Below are 18,759 nucleotides of genomic sequence, written 5' to 3' on the forward strand. Positions count from 1 at the left end.
ATGCGCACACAGGTGCCCGCGTAAGGCTTCCTGGTCATGGTAGTCTTCCCTGGGGTAAAGTGTCCCGGGATTTGACTGCTACTTTTGTCCCTTATTTGGGAGTGAGGAAGTTGGCGACCCTAACTGTAAAAGACATGTTGAGGTGAGTTTAACCCTACTTGAACATCCCCCTCCACCGCCCCCGGTCGGCTGGTCCGCAAGAATATTGTTAATATTAAACCGGTCCGCGGTGCAAAAAAGGTTGGGGACCCCTGCTGTACAGTAGCCCCCACACACTACCCCCCCCATATTAGATAATGAGGCAGCCAGTTTGAATGCTCTCCATGCTACATCTGTAATATTTGCAGCGCCTTTGGTGGCAAACCAAATCTCCAACTCCGAATGAAATAAAGTCGCTGTTGGGCCTTCTTTGTGGCTGCATCTGGGTCTGATCTGCAGAGTATCGACAGTACGGGTTCAACTCCCACCTCTGGGGCTGTCTGTGTCCTGTTTGCAAATTTGACCTGTGACTACGGAAGGCTACTCTGTGCGTTCTGGTTTCTGCCTGCGTACCAGCAATGCAGGGATAGGAAGATCACCTGCCCACTGGAAGTACCCCGACTGTGTGGCTGAGTGTGGAGGCAGTAAGGCTGCTGGGAATGTGGGAAACTGAAAATTGAGATTAGTGTAAGTGGTGTTTCGTTGTCAATATGGACTCAACAAGCCCAACACTGCATATGCTGGAAATTTTGAGCAACACATGCCAAATGCTGGAGGAACTGAATGGTCAGGCAGTAGCTATGGAGGGGAATAAGCAATCGACATTTCAGAACCATAAGACATGGGAGCAGAATTACCATGCAGCCTGCTTCAGCATTTCATCGTCGCTGGTTTATTATTCCCTCTCAACCCCTTCTCCTGAATTCTCCCCACAACATTCAATGCCCTTCCTAATCAAGAATCTATAAGCCTCTGCTTTAAATATACCAAATGACTTTTCCTGCACAGCTCTCTGTGGCAATGACTTCTGTAGATTCACCCCCCTCTGGCCAAAGAATTCCTCCTCATTCCTGTTCTACAGGGACATCTTTGCTGTTCTCTCTCGTCCTAGACTCCCCACTAGAGGAAACTTACTCTGCACATTCGCTCTATCCAGGCCTTTCAATATCCGCCAGGTTTCAATGAGAACCCACCCCTTCCCGTCATTTTTTAAAAACTCCAGCGAGTACGGGTCCAGAGCCAACATCAGATTGACAGTTCATTCCCCTCCATAGATGCTGCTTGACCTGCTGAGTTCTTCCAGCATTGTGTGAGTGAGAGAGTGAGGGGGAAAGAGAGTGAGAGGGGAGGTGGAGGAGGAGGAGGGGGGAGGAGGAGGAGGAGGAGGGAGAGGAGGAGGGGGGAGGAGGAGGGGGGAGGAGGAGGGGGGGAGGAGGAGGGGGGAGGAGGAGGAGGGGGGAGGAGGAGGGGGAGGAGGAGGAGGAGGAGGAGGGGAGGAGGGGAGGAGGGGAGGAGGAGGGGAGGAGGAGGGGGAGGAGGAGGGGGAGGAGGAGGAGGAGGAGGAGGAGGAGGAGGAGGGGGAGGAGGAGGGGGAGGGGGGAGGGGGAGGGGGGAGGAGGAGGGGGAAGAAGGGGGGGAGGAGGGGGGAGGAGGAGCGGGGAGGAAGAGGGGGGAGAAAGATCATTTCCCATTTTGTCTGTGCCTCCATCTAGGTTGAAATTGCTCAGATGCCCTCCAATCTAACCCTTCACCCTCTTCGCCACCGGCAGACCACAGCCTGCGCCGACGAGAAGTTGCAGCGCGGTTACTGAAAGGCGGCTGCTTTGACAGCACCTCCCAAACCCACAGGGCCTTAGGAACACCACTGCCTCTAAATCACACACCACCCTGACTTGCCAACGTACTGCTCTTCCACCACTGTTGCTGGTGCTAATTCCTGCAACGCCCCACCCGTGATAAACAAGGAAACCACAAGAGATCCAAAGATATGACTGATCACCACCTTCTCAAGGGCAAATAGAGATGATTTGCAAATTTTGACCAAATAGGAGCAGAATTAGGCTATTCGGCCCACAGGTTCTGCTATGCCATTCTATCATGGCTGATTTATTGTCCGTCTCTAACCCATTCCTCCACCTTCTCCCCACAACCTTTGACACCTTCACTAACCAAGAACCCATCTACCTTTGCTTTAAATATACAAAAAGCCTTGGCTTCCGCAGCCAATGAATTCCACAGATTAGCCACGACCTGGCTAAAGAAATTCCTCCTCATTTTTTTTTCTAAACGGATCTCCTTGTATCCTGAGGCTGTGCCCTCTGGTCCTAGATTCTCGCAGCATAGAAAACATCCTTTCCACATCCACTCTACCTTTTCCTTTAAATATTTGATAGGCTTCAATGAGATACCCCCCCCCCCCGCCGCCATTTTCCAAACCCCATTACAAACAGGCTCAGAGCTATCAAATGCTCCTCGTACATTAACCCCTTCATTCCCTTCAATACCTCTCCCACGCCAGCACATCCTCTCTTAGATCAGGGGCCCAAAACTGCTTACTTATAATCCAAGAAGCAGCACTGCAAGTTGACCAACTATATTAAGTTTCTTTTAGAAGTAGTTTCAAGTTTGGCTGCCGTACCTGTGCTGAACAACCTCCAAGTCCTCCAGCTTCTCAGGAATCTCCATGCAGTTCAGCCACTGCTCCTTCTCATCAATCCAAAGCGTACAGGCGTCTGCCTCACTGAACATCTTGTAGAGAGCCAGGGCGTCCTGCAGCGTCTGCCTCCGCTGCTGTGCCAAAGCCACCAGTTCCTCATACCTCTGCTCGATGGCTGGCAGTCTGCCATCCACCTCGGGAGACTGGGCAAAGTCATCAGGCAGGCTTCGGGCCTGTTCGTGCAGGGCATCAATGGTGGGCCGGTGGTTGTGAATCTCCTCTTCCACGTCCTTGTGCTTCTTGGCCAGCGTCTGGGTGGAATATTCGTCGTGCCCGACGTCAGCGCTGGACGCAATGCGCAGTGTGTCTATGATCCAAGCCTCAATGTCGTTGGCGTCTGCCTGGAATTGGTACAGGTTGGAGATCTCGTTCAACCTCCGCTCCCGGAGGGCCGCCAATTCTTCCAAGTGTGCCCAAAGCCCGCGAATGTCCTTGATCTTCTCCCTGACCTCATCGGCCCCGAAGTGCCCTTCTTCAATCAAGCCCTCCCCCTCCCGAATCGTCTGCTGCAGCGGACCACTGCGCCCACTCATTTCGTCCTTGAATGAGTTGTGCTTGCTGATCAGCAGCATGACGTTGGTCAAGTCCTTGCCGTAGTCTTCCGACGACATGATCTGCTCTTTCTCCCGGATCCAGGACTCCTCCTCGCCCATTTCCCAGAAGAACTTCCAGAGGCGGCGGGACTCCTCGAGCTTCGCACGGCGCTCAGCTGCAAGCTTGCACAGTTCCTGATAGCACAGCTCCAAGTGGGCGATGCGGTCACAGACGATCTGGGGGTCGCAGGGCTTATAACCTATTGGGAAAAATAAAACAGCGTTTATTATTCTCAATCATAGCTCATCTAATGTCAATTAACAATTTGCGGCTCTCCAGACATTAGAAAACAGCATACACAATGCAATACTTGCTTTGCCTGTCGTATAAACACAAGAGGTTCTACAGACACGTGGGTGAAGCTTTAGAGGATGATGGCACCTAACGGCGACTCCTTTGTTTGCATCTTCGGAAACAGCTCTGTTTCTATCTTTGATATCTCTTTTTTTCCCCCCTTTCAAGGTGCTTTTGAAGACCCTGACCTGGAGTTCCAAACTGACTTCAGTACTTTGCGGAAACGGGACCCGCTCTCAGGGCCTCTCGACCGTCCGCTTTTCGATATGCCAAGGACGCGGCCTGGAAGACAAGTGCGCCTTCAGGGTGCTGGGTTTTCATGGCTCTGGAGGCGGGCAGATTCGAGGGCAGTGCTGCCACCTGACGTGTCGTGGGAGTACACGGAAGATCGAAAGCAGCGAGCTGGCTGCTGGCTGTGTGCCCAGAGACCCAAATTCTGAGCACAGAGCTTGGAAAAAGTGACACAACAGACTTTTAACACCATAAATCAGCGAGTTGTTTGTTATGTCTCCCCTCTCGCTGTGAAACAGGGACACCTCTTTTTCCCTTATTAGGGACAGAGAGAGCCTGTGGTATGTCGAATACTGGGTGAATGAGTAGTCTTTGGGGTACTGCAAGTCTGTGTCTTTACTGATGCTTTGCTGCACACTTGTGGGGGATGCTGATGCTTGTTTGCTGGTGGGGGGGTTGTTGCTTTGCTGCTGCTTATGCATGGGAGGGGCTTTGAGGTTCTAACATTTAACTGTCATTCATCCTTTGGGGCACTCCTCTGTTTTTGTGGATGTTTGCAAAGAGAAAGAATTGCAGGGTGTATATTGCATACATGTCTCTGACATTAAATGTACTGATTGAAACCTATTGAGATGCTGGAAATCCAGAGTAAGACACGCAAAAGTCATGTGTGGTATAGACAGGGCAAATCTTCCAAGAGGAACCCCACCTTGTCTTAGGGTTTGGAGGCTTGTGTGACTCAATGACCTGGAGAGCTATGTTGGCTGGAGACAGGGCCTTGTGCTCTGTCACTTGGCAGGCTCACCCATGCCAAACAGGTCAAAGGGTTAGAGGCCAGACTAGGAGCGGTCCACCATCCTATACGGAAACAGCAATGGATGACCCTTCTACATCTGAGTGCGATGGCGTGTCCGAGTCACTTGCACGACCGACAGTAGTGAAAACAGAGAGGAAGCTACTGACTACCATGAAGGAAGCCCTAAACACCGCCAGAGATGGAGGACCTTCATTGCTTCCCTAAATGCCAGCAGTGTAACCGGCAGTAGGAGGGTAAATGCAAGCAGCATTTTCCCGCTGAGGTCAGGTGAGACTGGAACGGGGGGGTCATGAGTTAAGGGTGAAAGGGGAAATGTTTAGGGGGAACAGCTTCCGTCAGAGGGTGGTGAGAGAGTGGAACAACCTGCCAGCACAAGTGATGGATATGGGTTTGCTCTCAGCATTTAAGAGAAGCGCATGGGATATATGCTCCGATAATAAACTTACTTTGAACTCTGATAATAAATAAGGTCTAAAATGAAACTTGTCACATTGAATGTATATCATCACATCTTCTGTATTGGAGGCTTTATGATCAATAAAATTCTGGCTGTGAAAATCACTTTTCCTCACTCTGCACCTGGAAGAGATTCTTGCACGAAAGCGAAGGACGGCTCCGCATTTTCACCGCAACACACACAAAATGCTGGGGGAGCTCAGCGGCTCAGGCAGCGTCTGTTGCGAGGAATAAAGGGCCGACGTTTCAGGCGAGACCCTTCATCGGGGTATCTCGACACCAGTGTTACGTGATTTGACTATTGTTTGTGAGGTTAAAAGAAAACAATTAGGTCAACGATTAGATGCCCAAGTCACCAAAATTAGAATTGTTAGTAGAGGGACTTGCTTTCCACACTTGTTGCACCTTATTATTACAGGTATTTGTACAGTACACTATGGTTTGTACAGCGTGGTATGAACCTTCGAGCTGTGCTAAGCAGCAATCGCCCGATTTAACCCCAGCCTAATCATGGGACAATTTACAATGGCCAATCAACCTACCAACCCACACATCTTTGGACTGTGGGAGGAAACCAGGGCACCCGGAGGAAACCCACACGGTCACGGGGAGAACGTACAAACTCCTTACAGGCAGCAGCGGGAATTGAACCCGGGTCTCCGATACTGTAAAGCGCTGTGCTGACCACTATGCTACTGTTCCGCCCAATCCCTTATGCAGCCACCAATCAGCTGACAGCGGTCTCTAATGCACTCAAAGTGCTTGAGGAACTCAGCGGATCAGGCAGCGTCGATGGAGAGGAATGAACAGTTGACGTTTCGGGCTAAGACCCTTCGTTAGGACGAGGGGGAAAGTGGGGGGGGGGAGCCAGAATAAATAGGTGTTGCAGGGGAAGGAGCACAAGCTGGCAGATAAGAGGTGAGGGGGAAGGTGGATGGGGGAGTAGGGGATGCAGTAATACACACAACGATCTGGAGGAACTCAGTAGGTCAGGCGGCATCTGCAGATGGGAATGAACAGTCGGCGTTTCAGGCTGAGACCCTTCATCAGGAATAGAAAGGAAGGGGAGGGGGAAGTCAGAATAAGGTGGTGGGATAAGGGGAGGAACAAGTACTAGGTGGCAGGTGATAGGTGAAACAGAGAGGAGGAGGGGATTGGAGTAAAGAGCTGGGAAGTTGATTGATGAAAGAGATAATGGGCTGGAAGTGGTGTGGGGGGGATGCGATCTAATAGGAGAGGACAAAAGACCATGAAAGAAAGGGAAGGGGAGGAGCACCAGAGGGAGGCAAGAAAAGAGAAACAGGAATGGGGAATGGTGAAGGGAGGGGGGTCCAATTACCATAAAGGAAAGGTACGTCGCATCAGGAGTTCCTCCAGTTAGCAGACTATTTCCCTCCACGCCTCTCTGACCTAGTACAAGGCAAGTTACAGTAGTGGTTTGCCATTGCCTTCTGCCGGGTGAGTTTCCAAAGAGATCACCAGCTCGTAGCCCAGCACAGGTGGAAAGCGTGCAGGGGAGCCGGCTGGATTCGAACTCGGGACCTTCCGTCCCGAAGTCCGGCACTGATGCCACTACGCCACCAGCCGGGTCGGGCCAATTACCGTAAGTTGAAGAAATCAATGTTCATGCCATCGGGTTGTACCAGAAGTTTGAGAAGTCTGTTCAGGGGATGCAGTAAGCTTGTTAACACTAGAATACAGGTCTCGGGTTCCAGGTTGAGCTTGGACATGCTGCTGGTCTGAATGAAGGAACGCACCAGCTGTGCCTGGGTTCCACACGCAGAGAGCAGTTTACTTCAATTAGGGGACTCTGGGCCACAGCCAGGCATAATTTGCAGGAACAGAAGTGAATCCACAGGCCCACTTCAGCAGCTCTATTTTAAAAAGAAGCCTTCCTTTTGCTATTCTGCCAGATACCATTTCACTCCCTCACCTGACTTGGGTCATACACCCAAGTGTATGACCCAACTGGGTCGCAGTTCTGGGATTCCCTTACCCAACAGCAGAGTGGACTTCAGTGGTTCCCCATCACCGCCTTAGGATCGGCAGAAAAAAGCGTGGCAATAGACGCAAGAGGTACTGCGGATGCTGGCAATCCAGAGCAATACACACACTCACAACGTGCTGGAGGAGCACCTACAAACGGGAATAAACAGCCAACGTTTCCGGTTCCGCCTATCACCCGCCACTTTGCACTTTCTCCTCCCTTCCGCTCACTACCTTCTTATTCTGACTTCTTCCCCCTTCCAGAACAGTCCTGAAGGAGGGTCTTGGCCCGAAACGTCGACTGTTTATTCCCTTCCGTAGATGCTGCCCGACCCACTCAGCCCCTCCAGCACAGTGTGTGTAAAACTTGGCAATGCCATTTTCCCGAGGCACGGTACGTTGCATTTAAAACTCATCTGCTGTAGAGGAGGGAAGGGCGATCTCAGGCACCACGTGGTCCAGCGAGGCGCTATTACAGCTCGCGGAGTCTGGAGTTCAATTCTGGCGCCGTTCTATAAGGCAGTGGTCCCCAACCCCTGGGCCGCGGACCAGTACCAGGCCACAAACCATGTGCTACCGGGCCGTGAGGAAACGATATGAGTCAGCTGCACCTTTCCTCATTCCCTGTCACGCACTGTTGAACTTGAACATAGGGTTGCCAACTGTCCTGCATTTGCCGGGACATCCCCTATGTTGGGCTAAATTGGTTTGTCCCATACGGGACCGCCCTTGTCCCGTATTTCCCCCGCTAAGGTAGAGCGTTCCTATGAAACCTGTCATGCCGAAATGGTGTAAAGCGAAGAAGCAATTACCATTAATTTATATGGGAAAAATTTTTGAGCGTTCCCAGACCCAAAAAATAACCTAACAAATAATAGCAAATAACACATAAAACCTAAAATAACACTAACATATAGTAAAAGCAGGAATGATATGATAAATACACAGCCTATATAAAGTAGGAATAATGTATGTACAGTGTAGTCGGGAAGATGAAGGCAAAACCAATTTGTGGGAAAAAAAATCGGCACGTACGTGCATGCGCACACAGGTGCCCGCGCAAGGCTTCATGGTCATGGTAGTCTTTCCTGGGGTAAAGTGTCCCGGGATCTGACTGCTACTTTTGTCCCTTATTTGGGAGTGGGAAAGTTGGCAACCCTAACTGTAAAAGACATGCTGAGGTGAGTTTAACCCTACTTGAACACACCGCCCCCGGGCCCGCAAGAATATTGTCAATATTAAACCGGTCAGCGTGCAAAAAAAGTTGGGGACCCCTGCTATAAGGAGTCTGAACGTCCTCCCTGCGGAACTGCGGATGTCTCCGGCTCCCTCGCACAGTCCAAAGATGTACAGAGTATGTTAACTGGTCTTTGTACATTGTCACATGATTAGGTTCGGGTTGTTGGGGCAGTGCAGTTTTAAGGGCTGGAACAGCCCACTCTGCTCTGTATTGCTAAATAAAGTAATGAAATGAATAAACTTAATTCCAAACAAGAGAAAAATCTGCAGATGCTGGAAATCTTGAACAACACACACAAAATGCTCGAGGAACTCAGCGTGCCAGGCAGCATCTGTGGAAAAAAGTGCAGTCAGCTTATTCCTAATATAATTCCAGCTTGTTTTATGTAGCCCATGCACAGATTACCAGAAGAATACAAAGATGACAGAGACTAAAAGACGAACGCCCGGTTGTCACGCCAAGCAAATCAAGAATACAGGCGGAGCAGAATGAAACACTGAAGCACGGCTCATACCTTCCTCGTCGGTCGTAAACTTCTGAGCGCCGGTGTTCACAGTTTTAACCCGTTCTGCCTGGACTGCGATGTCTGCCTCCACCAGCGTGTGAGTCTGAAGCAGGTCTTCGACCCCATGCAGGTGTTTGCCGTAGTCCTGCGACTGAAGGCGACCCTGGAAAGGAATTGTTAACATTCGCTCTGAGAGCTCATTTCCAGGCACGTTATCAGCAACGGCACCACCGCAGAACTGTTGACGGCACACTCTCAGTGGCCACTCTGTGGGGCACAGGTAAGGTCTTCAATGCTGTGGTGCATCCACCTTAGTGTTTGGCGTGTTGCGTTTTCGGGGATGTTCTTCTGCACACCGCTGTTGTAGTGCGTGGTTACTAGAGTTACTGCCACCTTCCTGTCAGCTTGAACCAGTCTGACCATTCTCCTCTGACCATAAGATACAGGAGCAGAATGAAGCCATTCAGCCCATCGTGCCTGCTCTGCCACTCCATCATGGCTGATCCCGGATCCCACTCAACCTCATACACCTGCCTTCTCACCATATCCTTTGACGTCCTGTTTGATCAGGAAACTATCAACTTCTTCTCTCATTTTCGCCCACAGCCACGCACCATTCTCCGTAAACTCTAATGGCTGTGGTGCATTAAAACCCTAGGAAATCAGCAGTTTCTGAGATACTCAAACCACCCCGTCTGGCACCAAAAATCGTTCCACGGTCTAAGTCACTTAGATCACATGTCTTCCCCAACTCTGATGTCTGGTCTGAACACCAATTGAACCTCTTGACCATGTCTACATGCTTTTCTGGACTGAGCTGCTGGCTGATTAGATATTTACAAGTGTACAGACGCACCTAATTAACTGACCACTGAGAGTTGTGGCTGAAGGATCATAGTTGGGAGATGAACATTGAAGGATACATATTATATTGAAAGCAGGCAGAGGGCTGGTATGGCTTCATTTTCGGGAAGCAAAATGAAATCGAATTCTTAGCAAGTGGTAACACAGGACTGAAGATGTGGAACCCCTGCGGATAAACTTAAGATATTGCAAGGCTAAAAAGACCCTGATGGGAGTTGACGGCAGATGTCGCCAGGATGTGGGCTACAAATTACAATGGGAGACAGAAAAGGCTTGTAAAAAGGAGAATGTTGTGATAGTCATGGGGGATTTCAATATGCATATAGAGTGGGAAAATCAAGTTGGTGCTGGATCCCAACGGAAGGAACTTGTAGAGTGCCTACGAGATGGCTTTTTAGAGCAGCTTGTGGTTGAGCCCACTAGGGGAAGGGCAGCTCTGGCTTGGCTGTTATGTAATCAGCCTGATTTGATTAGGGAGCTTAAGGTAAAGGAACGCTTAGGAGTCAGTGATCATTATATCACAGAACTCACCCCAAAGTTTGAGAAGGAGAAGCTAAAATCGGATGTAATAGTATTACAGTGAAGTGAAGGGAATGAGAAAGGTATGAGAGGGGAGCTGGCAAAAGTCGATTCGAAGGGGACCCTGGGAGGGATAAAGGCAGAACAGCAATGGTTGGGGGTCCTGGGAGCAAATCGGAATGTGCAGGATAGATACATCCCAAAGGTGAAGTCGTATTACCAAGGGAGGATGCGGCAACAGTGCAGGCCAATTCATTGGGTATATTTAAGGCAGATATTGATTGCTTCTTGATTAGTAACCTTTGATTACAAGGGGAAGGCAGAAGCATGGGGTTTGGGGGGGGGGGGCCTAATAAATCAGCCATGATGGAATGGCGGAGCAGACTCGATGGGCCGAAAGGCCTAATTCTGCTCCTATGTCTTGTGGTCTTATATGGAACCCGTGCTTCTTTTCTTCAGTCGCAGTGACCACGCTCCTTGAGATCGAGATTGCTGCACTTTCTCTCTTGAAATTACTCCTCCCCCCCTCACCTCCAGCTGATCCATTCTCCCTTGGTCCTTTACAGCTCCTTCTGGCACTGTCTCCACCTTACTAAATCAAGAAATAGAAGCAGGAACCGCTCAGCCACTTGTTCCTGCTCCACTTTGAGTAAGATCAATGCCATTCTTCAACAAGGCAACACTTTCCTGCACTAAATACCCATCTCTTAAATCTATTGATTTCTGTCACTGAGCTCAGAGACTGCACCTCAACTCTTCCCTTAGCGGGGAGTTTTGAAAATTGGGTGAAGGAAGTTCGCCTCTTATGCCTCCCGGATGTCTAACCCCTTACCGTGACCCTGTGATTCTATTCACTCCATCCTTCCTGTATCTGCCTTGACAATTTCTTAAGAATTAAGCACATTTTAGCAAAGTCCTCTCTCAGTCTTCCAGGTAAAGGACCGCTCAGTTTAGCCTTCTGCGCAGATGTCCTTATAGAACAACAGGGTGCAGGGAAAGGTCCTCTGTTCCATGAGGTAGAACAATAGAGTGCGGAGAAAGGCCCTTTGGTCCGTGATGTCATACTCATTAAACTAGTAATTAAATGCAAAGCTAAACTAACCCTTTTCACCCACATAATATCCATTATCCTCCACTCTCTGTACATCCGCGTGCCTATTTAAGAACCTCATACAAGCCTCTGCCATATCTGCCTTTTTTGCGTCAAAGGTAACAGGGAGAAGGCAGGATAATTGGGTTGAGAGAGATAATAAATCAGCCGTGATCGAATAGTAGGAGAGACTCAATGGGCCGCATGGCCCAGTTCTGCTCCTATCTCCTATGTATTAAGGACCACCACCGCCCCTGGGATCACATTCCAGACACTCAACACCTTCTATGTAAAACAACTTGACCCACACCTTTGTTCTGAACTTTCCCCTTAACTCCATTCCCTCTAGTATTGAGACATTTAGACCCTGGGAAAAAGAAACTGTCTATCTACTCTCTCTAAACCTTATAAACATCCATCAGGTCTCCCCTCAACCTCCGCCCAGACAGAGCAACCCAGGTTTGTCTAACCTCTCCTTATGGCTCATGCCCTCTAATCCAGGCAGCATGCTGATGAACTTCTTTCTGCCCCCTTTCTAAAGCTATACTACCTATCATGGAGTATCCAAAATTGAATGCGTAATTTCGTTTTTTGTTAAATGCCTGTGGGATGTGGGGCGGGGGACGGAAGCTTCTGCAATGCCACTACCAACCTTCATGTCTTCCATCCAGTCCACGATGTGCAGCATCTCCTGGAATATCTTCTGCAGCTCAAGGTTCTTCGCGAGACGCTCGCGACGGGCCTGCAGCAGTTCGCGCAGGTAGTCCCACAGCCGAATGACGTTGTCCTTCCTGACGGTGATGCGCTTGATGTCGTAGTAATGCTCCGCCTGCAGCTCCTTGGCCACGGCCACCACCGCCTGCACGCGCTCATTGTACGCGTTGATGTCCGTCTCGATGGCCTCGTGCTTCCTCGTGGCAGCCTCCACTGCCGCCAGATCCAGCCCAAAGTTATCCTGGAAAGAGTGGGAGATTCAGTTAGGCGAGAATCATTTGGAATCATAAATTTAGAATCATCAAATCCTACCATCATTTTGGTAGGACTGATCAAAATAGGACGTACATGGTAAATGGTAGGACATTGAAGAATGCTGTAGAACAGAGGGATCTAGGAATAATGGTGCATAGTTCCCTGAAGGTGGAATCTCATGTGGATAGGGTGATGAAGAAAGCTTTTTGTATGCTGGCCTTTATAAATCAGAGCACTGAGTATAGGAGTTGGAATGTAATGTTGAAATTGCGTAAGGCATTGGTAAGGCCAACTTTGGAGTATTGTGTACAGTTCTGGTCACCGAATTATAGGAAAGATGTCAATAAAATTGAGGGAGTACAGAGGAGGTTTACTAAAATGTTGCCTGGGTTTCATCTCTGAAGTTACAGAGAAAGGTTGAACAAGTTAGGTCTTTATTCTTTGGAGCGTAGAAGGTTGAGGGTGGACTTGATAGAGGTATTTACAATTATGAGGGGGACAGATAGAGTTGACATGGATAGGCTTTTTCCATTGAGAGTGGGGAAGATTCAAACAAGAGGACATGAGCTGAGGGTTAAAGGACAAAAGTTTAGGGGTAACATGAAGAGGAACCTTCTTTACTCAGAGTGTGGAATGAGCTTCCAGCAGAAGTGGTTGAGGCAGGTTCGATGTTGTCATTTAAAGTTAAATTGGATAGATATATGGACAGGAAAGGAATGGAGTTATGGGCTGAGCGCAGGTCGGTGGGACTAGGTGAGAGTAAAGAGTTCAGCACGGACTGGAAGGGCTAAGATGGGCTGTTTCCGTGCTGTAATTGTTATATGGTTATATAGAAGAGCTCGGAAATGGGTGCAAGCATTAGGCTTGCATGAGTTTCGTTTCAGACGTCAGTTCTCAATCCCATTCTTAGTGTGACTTGTCCAGCTGTGGTCCCTCCCACTGGCCTAGTGAGGGCTGATGTAAACTAGAAGAATAATTCGCATACAATACTGGAGGAATTCAGCAGGTCAGATAGCATCAGTGGAAGGGAATCAACAGTTGATGTTTCGGACCTGCTGAGCTCCTCCAGTAGTTTGTGTGTGCTGCTCAGGGTTTCCAGCATCTCGTGACCCTCTTGTGTTAAGGAGAATAACTTAACTTCCGTCTAAACACTTTTCCAATGATATGTGAACTGCTCTCTGATTTTTTTTCCATTACCATGCTACTGTATGTCCCTTTCTCATCCTGTGTCTCGCAAACAGCCAGTACTCGCGCTTGTTATCACCTACACAAGAGATTCTGCGGATGCTAGAAACTCAGAGCAACGCATGCAACATGCTGGAGCAACTCAGGTGGTATCTGTGGAGGGGAATAAACAGTTGACACCTGGGGCCGAGGCCTTTCACCAGGACTATTTAATCCTTCCACAGATACTGTCTGACCTGCTGAGCCCTTCCAGCATTTTGTCTGTATTACTCCTGTCATCACCTAACCCATCCCCACCTTTTGTCTAGCAGCTCATTCCTTTTCCCAGTTCTGCTTTGAAAAATGACACCCCCTTACCTTTAAAACACAAGAGATTCTGCAGATGCTGGAGCTCCAAAGCAACATTGGCCTTCATTGACCGTGGGATTGAGTTTAAGAGCCGAGAGATAATGTTTCAGCTGTACAGGACCCTGGTCAGACCCCACTTGGAGCACTGTGCTCAGTTCTGGTCACCTCACTACAGGCAGGATGTGGAAACCATAGAAAGGGTGCAGAGGAGATTTACAACGATGTTGCCTGGATTGGGGAGCATGCCTTATGAGAATAGGTTGAGTGAACTTGGCCTTTTCTCCTTGGAGCGATGGAGGAGGAGAGGTGACCTGATAGAGGCGTATAAGATGATGAGAGGCATTGATCGTGTGGATAGCCAGAGGCTTCTTCCCAGGGCTGAAATGGCTAACACGAGAGGGCACAGGTGCTTGGAAGCAGGTACAGAGGAGATATCAGGGGCAAGTTTTTTTATGCAGAGGGTGGTGAGAGCATGGAATGGGCTGCCAGCGACGGTGGTGGAGGCAGATACGATAGGGGCTTTTAGAGACTCCTGGATAGGTACATGGATCCTGGAAAAATAGAAGGTTATGGGTAACCCTAGGTAATTTCTACAGTAAGTACAGGTTCGGCACAGCATTGTGGGCTGAACGGCCTGTATTGTACTGTAGGTTTTCTATGTTTCTAACACACACACACAAAATGCTGGAGGAACTCAGCAAGTCAGGCAACATCTGCAGAGGGGTGAAACCAGTCGACATTTATTTGGGAAATTGCCATTCAATTAGGTCAGAAACTGTTGGCAGAACAGTTTCTACCTAGCATCAGTCACGTGCACTTGCTTGGCCGTTAGACATTATACTGTATCCTTGGGCCTTGGCTCGAAACGTTGACTGTTTATTAGTTTCAATAGCAATGCTGCCTGACCTGCTGGGCTCCTCCAGCATTATTTGTGTGTTCCTCATTACTCTTGCTGAAGTCTCAGCTCTGAAATACTAATTGGTTTTTGCTTCAGATTCCAGCATCTGCGACTTGATCAAAATGGGCGCAGCCAATCAGAATAAGATAAAAAAAATTCAGAAAAAAGGAGGAGAGAAGAGGCAGGGAAGAGGTTTGAATAAAAGTTGAACTGCCTGCTAGAAAAGAGTTCAGAATCAGGTTTTTTATCATTGACACAGGTCATGAAATTTGTTGTTTTTCAACAGCAGCAATACAGTGCAGTGATCGGAGCGGGACCACAAGCAACGCATTGGCCAGCACGGACTCCCGTCCCGGCTATTTCCTTTTCCATTCTTTGACTGTTCGCCGAGGGTCAGGAAAACTTAGTAGGGGTGCACACTGGTAATCGGTTGTGTAAATTACAGATCTGCTCCGTAACTCTCTGATCATTATTACTACGGGGCAGATCCTTGCAAAAGGAGACACCGCATTTATGGAGCCATGGAGCTTGCGGCGGGGGGGGGGGGGGTGCAGTTTGCAGAAAACTGAAAACGGGCCGATGCTTAAAGGCTTGGCTGAGAACTTTTAAATTAAAGGATTGCTTAGCCATATGCCAGCGTGGGTTGGTGAGCAAAGGCATACATGAAATTTTGGATTGAAATATGGACTGGGTTTTATTGTCCGCCATTTTTCCATTGCTCTAAATTAAGACAAACAGTTGCTGGTATAGTGTAATCAGAACTATCAAATTCATTCCTCTCTGCCTATCCCAGTCCCTCCCTCTCTTTCTCGTGAGAATAAACGATTGCATATAATAGTGGTTGGATAATGACAGGAGCATTTTATTTGCTTGTGACACTGCACACGGGACAATCCGAACAAACACACCAATAAAAGACACCGAAAGCAATGATAGATGCCTGCCAAATTGTCTTTTCTCTACCAGGTGGTGACACAGCTGCCAAGCATTCTCTCCTCTGTGTTTGTGAAGTCTGTTTCGCTCAGTAACAGCCGTCTGCCCTTGTGCAGGGAGCTGCTGTGCTGAGTGCAGGCTGATAAACCCGCTCGCTTCACCACGGATTTTATCTGAGAGTATGAGGAGACAAATCATATCGACATTTCTGAGTATCAGGAGCTTTGTCGGGAAAGATTAGGCAACAATTCTGTTTTCAGAAAAGATACATTCAGATAACAACTGGAGGTTTCCCAGATCTACAGTAAAACAGGTCAAAGTTGTTTCCTATGAGTGTTGGGTTCAAATACTAGGAGACAGAAATTAACAATGAGGTTTTTTAAAACTCACAGGTGAGTTTAAAATTGAGTTAATAGACAAAGACATTTAATTAAATAAAGATTGGGTGAAAAGGAATTGAAAAACATTTTGGACTCAGTATCTCCTTTATCAAAGAAAGAAAATTTAGCTTGAGCCAAACAAGATGTCGGAAAAACTAAAACTTCGGCCAGAGTTCAACTTTAAGGAGTGTCTCAATGAAAACATTTAACAGAAGTTTGTACAAGTACATAGACGGGAAGGCTACGGGTCCAGGTTGGTGGGAGTAGGCAGAATAATAGCTCGGCTGAACTCGCTGGGCTGATGAGTTGTAAACTCAGTCAGCTCCATCACGGGTAGCAGCCTGCATAGTATCCAGGACATCTTCAAGGAGCGATGCCTCAAAAAGGCAGCGCCCACCATTAAGGACCCCCACCACCCAGGACATGCCCTCTTCTCATTGCTACCATCAGGGAGGGGGTACAGGAGCCTGAAGGCACACACTCAACGATTCAGGAACAGCTTCTTCCCCTCTGCCGTCAGATTCCTGAATGGACATTGAACCCATAAACACTACCTTACTTTTTTTTTAATATTTCTACTTTTTTTGTACTACTTAACTATATTACTGTTGCTTATTTTTTTTTGGTTTCTATTATTATGCATTACATTGTACTGTTGCTGCAAAGTTAACAAATTTCACAATATATACCAGTGATAGTAAACCCGATTCTGATTCTGTTTCTGTGCTACGGTGTTCGAAGTTTGGGAAGGATATACCAGAGCCAAGGACCCAAGTACCGAAGGAGACAGCCAGCAGCGATGGAGGGCTAAGATTTAGGGAATTTGAAGAGCGGGCAAACTGACGGCGCCAAAGCGGTTACAGAGGTTAGGAGAGGTGAGGAGAGGAAGCTGAAAACAAGAATAAGGATGATAAATCTGAGTGCCAGATTTGTCAAAAACAAAAAGCAAAGAGATTCCTCTCCGGTCAAATGTTTTTATGCTAGAACACATCTCTGTGCAAGTTATTGGCCTCAACATCCAAATCTCAAACACAAGAAACTGCGGACATTGGAACCTGGAGCCGGGGAAGCTCGGTAGGCCGAGCAGCATCTCTGAGGGAAAAGGAGCCCCTTGCCTCCTCCCCACAGATGATGCTCGACGGATTGAACTTGCTTTGTTGACCCAAACCTGACTGCAGTGTTTCAGGCACCAGGCGCTTTGTTATTTTAGACTTCGCTCTCCTCCCGACGGCGATACTATGTATTTCCCGGCACCTGTCCCAGCTTACCTGGGAAACCAGGCGCTGGTTTTCGCTCAGCCACGTCTCCCTCATCGCCGCTTTGCGGTCAAACCGGTGAGCAAGCTGCTCCAACTTCTCCTGTCGGATGAGCTCCGTGCGCAAGGCGAGCTCCCGCTCGTGCTCGGCTTTCTCCAGCCGTTCCCAAGCCTAGGAAGGAAGGGGTTACCATGAAACATACAAGCGTAGAACCGGTACGGCGCAGAAGATCACGAGGCCCATTGAGTCAGTGATATCCCCTCCCTTTCCCCTCAGGTTTGTAAATCAGTTTCACTTGGGTGCCTAACCAATTTCCTTTTCAAACCCTTAAGATCATAAGACATGGAAGCAGAGGTAGGCAATTTAGCCCTTGAGTCTGCTCTGCTATTCCTTCATGGCTGATTGGCCCCTAGAAGGGTTGAGATGGCCTGTTTCCGTGCTGTAATTGTTATAACCCTTGACTCATTTACTAATCAAGGACTTATCTTCCTGAAAGCTGGCAGCGCGTTCAATCACAGCGGCTTCTAACGGGGTCAACAAAAGGCTCCTCCCGTCCTTTTCAAAGGCATTTTAATAATTGCAAGATCCTGCTGGACATTAAGAACTTTAAGTTACTGCAGGCCGACCCCAGCAGCGAGTTGCTTGTCGGTGGAGAAACTGGAGGAGCTTGACTGGGTGTTTGCGTCAGAGCAGCTGGTGCATACGACCGCAAGACCCCTCTGGACGTTATCAATGTGGAGTGATGCAAGTCTGATCCGCTGATTTGCTGGTGGGCAGCAGGGGAGCTGCGAAGACTAGGCCTCGAGCTGTGCAGTCGCCTGTTTACAGCCGCCGGGAGAGAGGCGTCGAAGCCAGTGTTACTTCACCGGGGGTAGTGTGGCGCAGTGTCCAGGCCAAAGTCAGGGATGCTGCCACAGCGCCCCCCCCCCCCAATCGCTCGGCAGGTAAGCTCTGTTGTGGTTGGCTGCAGATTTCCGCAGCGTTCATAGACTCAGGGTCCAGACCATATTCTTTCTGCGTGGCTGTACTTTACCGATATCTCATGTGTGCTTTTCACCTTGTATGCGCTATGTGTGCCTTGTGCAGTGTGAGACGGTTGGGACCGAGCTTTGCGCTTTGGCCCCAGAGTAACACTGTCTCGTTTGGACGTATTCATGCCTGGTTGAATGACAATTAAACTTGAATCAAATTGAACTGAATTGAATCAACCACTGCTTTAAATATGACTCGGCCTCCACAGCTATCAATGGTATTGAATTTCACAGATTCAATCCAAACCCCTATCGATTTCTTTCCGAGCACCCGATCCAAGAACTCTGCCATGAGGGACAGCACAGAGAGGCACAGTCACCTGTGGGTTCTCCAAGTCACACATCACCCAGCCTTAGAAATACTCCTTTGTTGTTACCAACTCTAAATCCTAAAGCACCTTCACAACAGCACGAGAGAGCACCTGCCTGTCATATCAGTCAAAATCAAACTCTGAGTCAGACAGACTT

General features: G+C 48.7%; 1 protein-coding gene across 9 annotated transcripts in view; it reads right to left on the reverse strand.

Annotated features, from left to right (window-relative positions):
- The window catches only part of LOC134339548 (spectrin beta chain, non-erythrocytic 1-like), a 509,093-nt gene that overhangs the window by 127,283 nt on the left and 363,051 nt on the right, over positions 1-18,759 (reverse strand). For all 9 annotated transcript variants that reach the window (XM_063036164.1, XM_063036163.1, XM_063036170.1 and 6 more), the window contains 4 exons: positions 17,273-17,431; positions 11,944-12,246; positions 8,828-8,981; positions 2,618-3,488 (listed from right to left, as the gene is read on the reverse strand). In XM_063036164.1, the coding sequence (XP_062892234.1) occupies positions 2,618-3,488; positions 8,828-8,981; positions 11,944-12,246; positions 17,273-17,431 (1,487 nt within the window). The remainder of the gene's footprint in view (positions 1-2,617; positions 3,489-8,827; positions 8,982-11,943; positions 12,247-17,272; positions 17,432-18,759) is intronic.

The sequence above is a fragment of the Mobula hypostoma genome, chromosome 30 (genome assembly GCF_963921235.1).
Source record: "Mobula hypostoma chromosome 30, sMobHyp1.1, whole genome shotgun sequence".
Taxonomy (NCBI): domain Eukaryota; kingdom Metazoa; phylum Chordata; class Chondrichthyes; order Myliobatiformes; family Myliobatidae; genus Mobula; species Mobula hypostoma.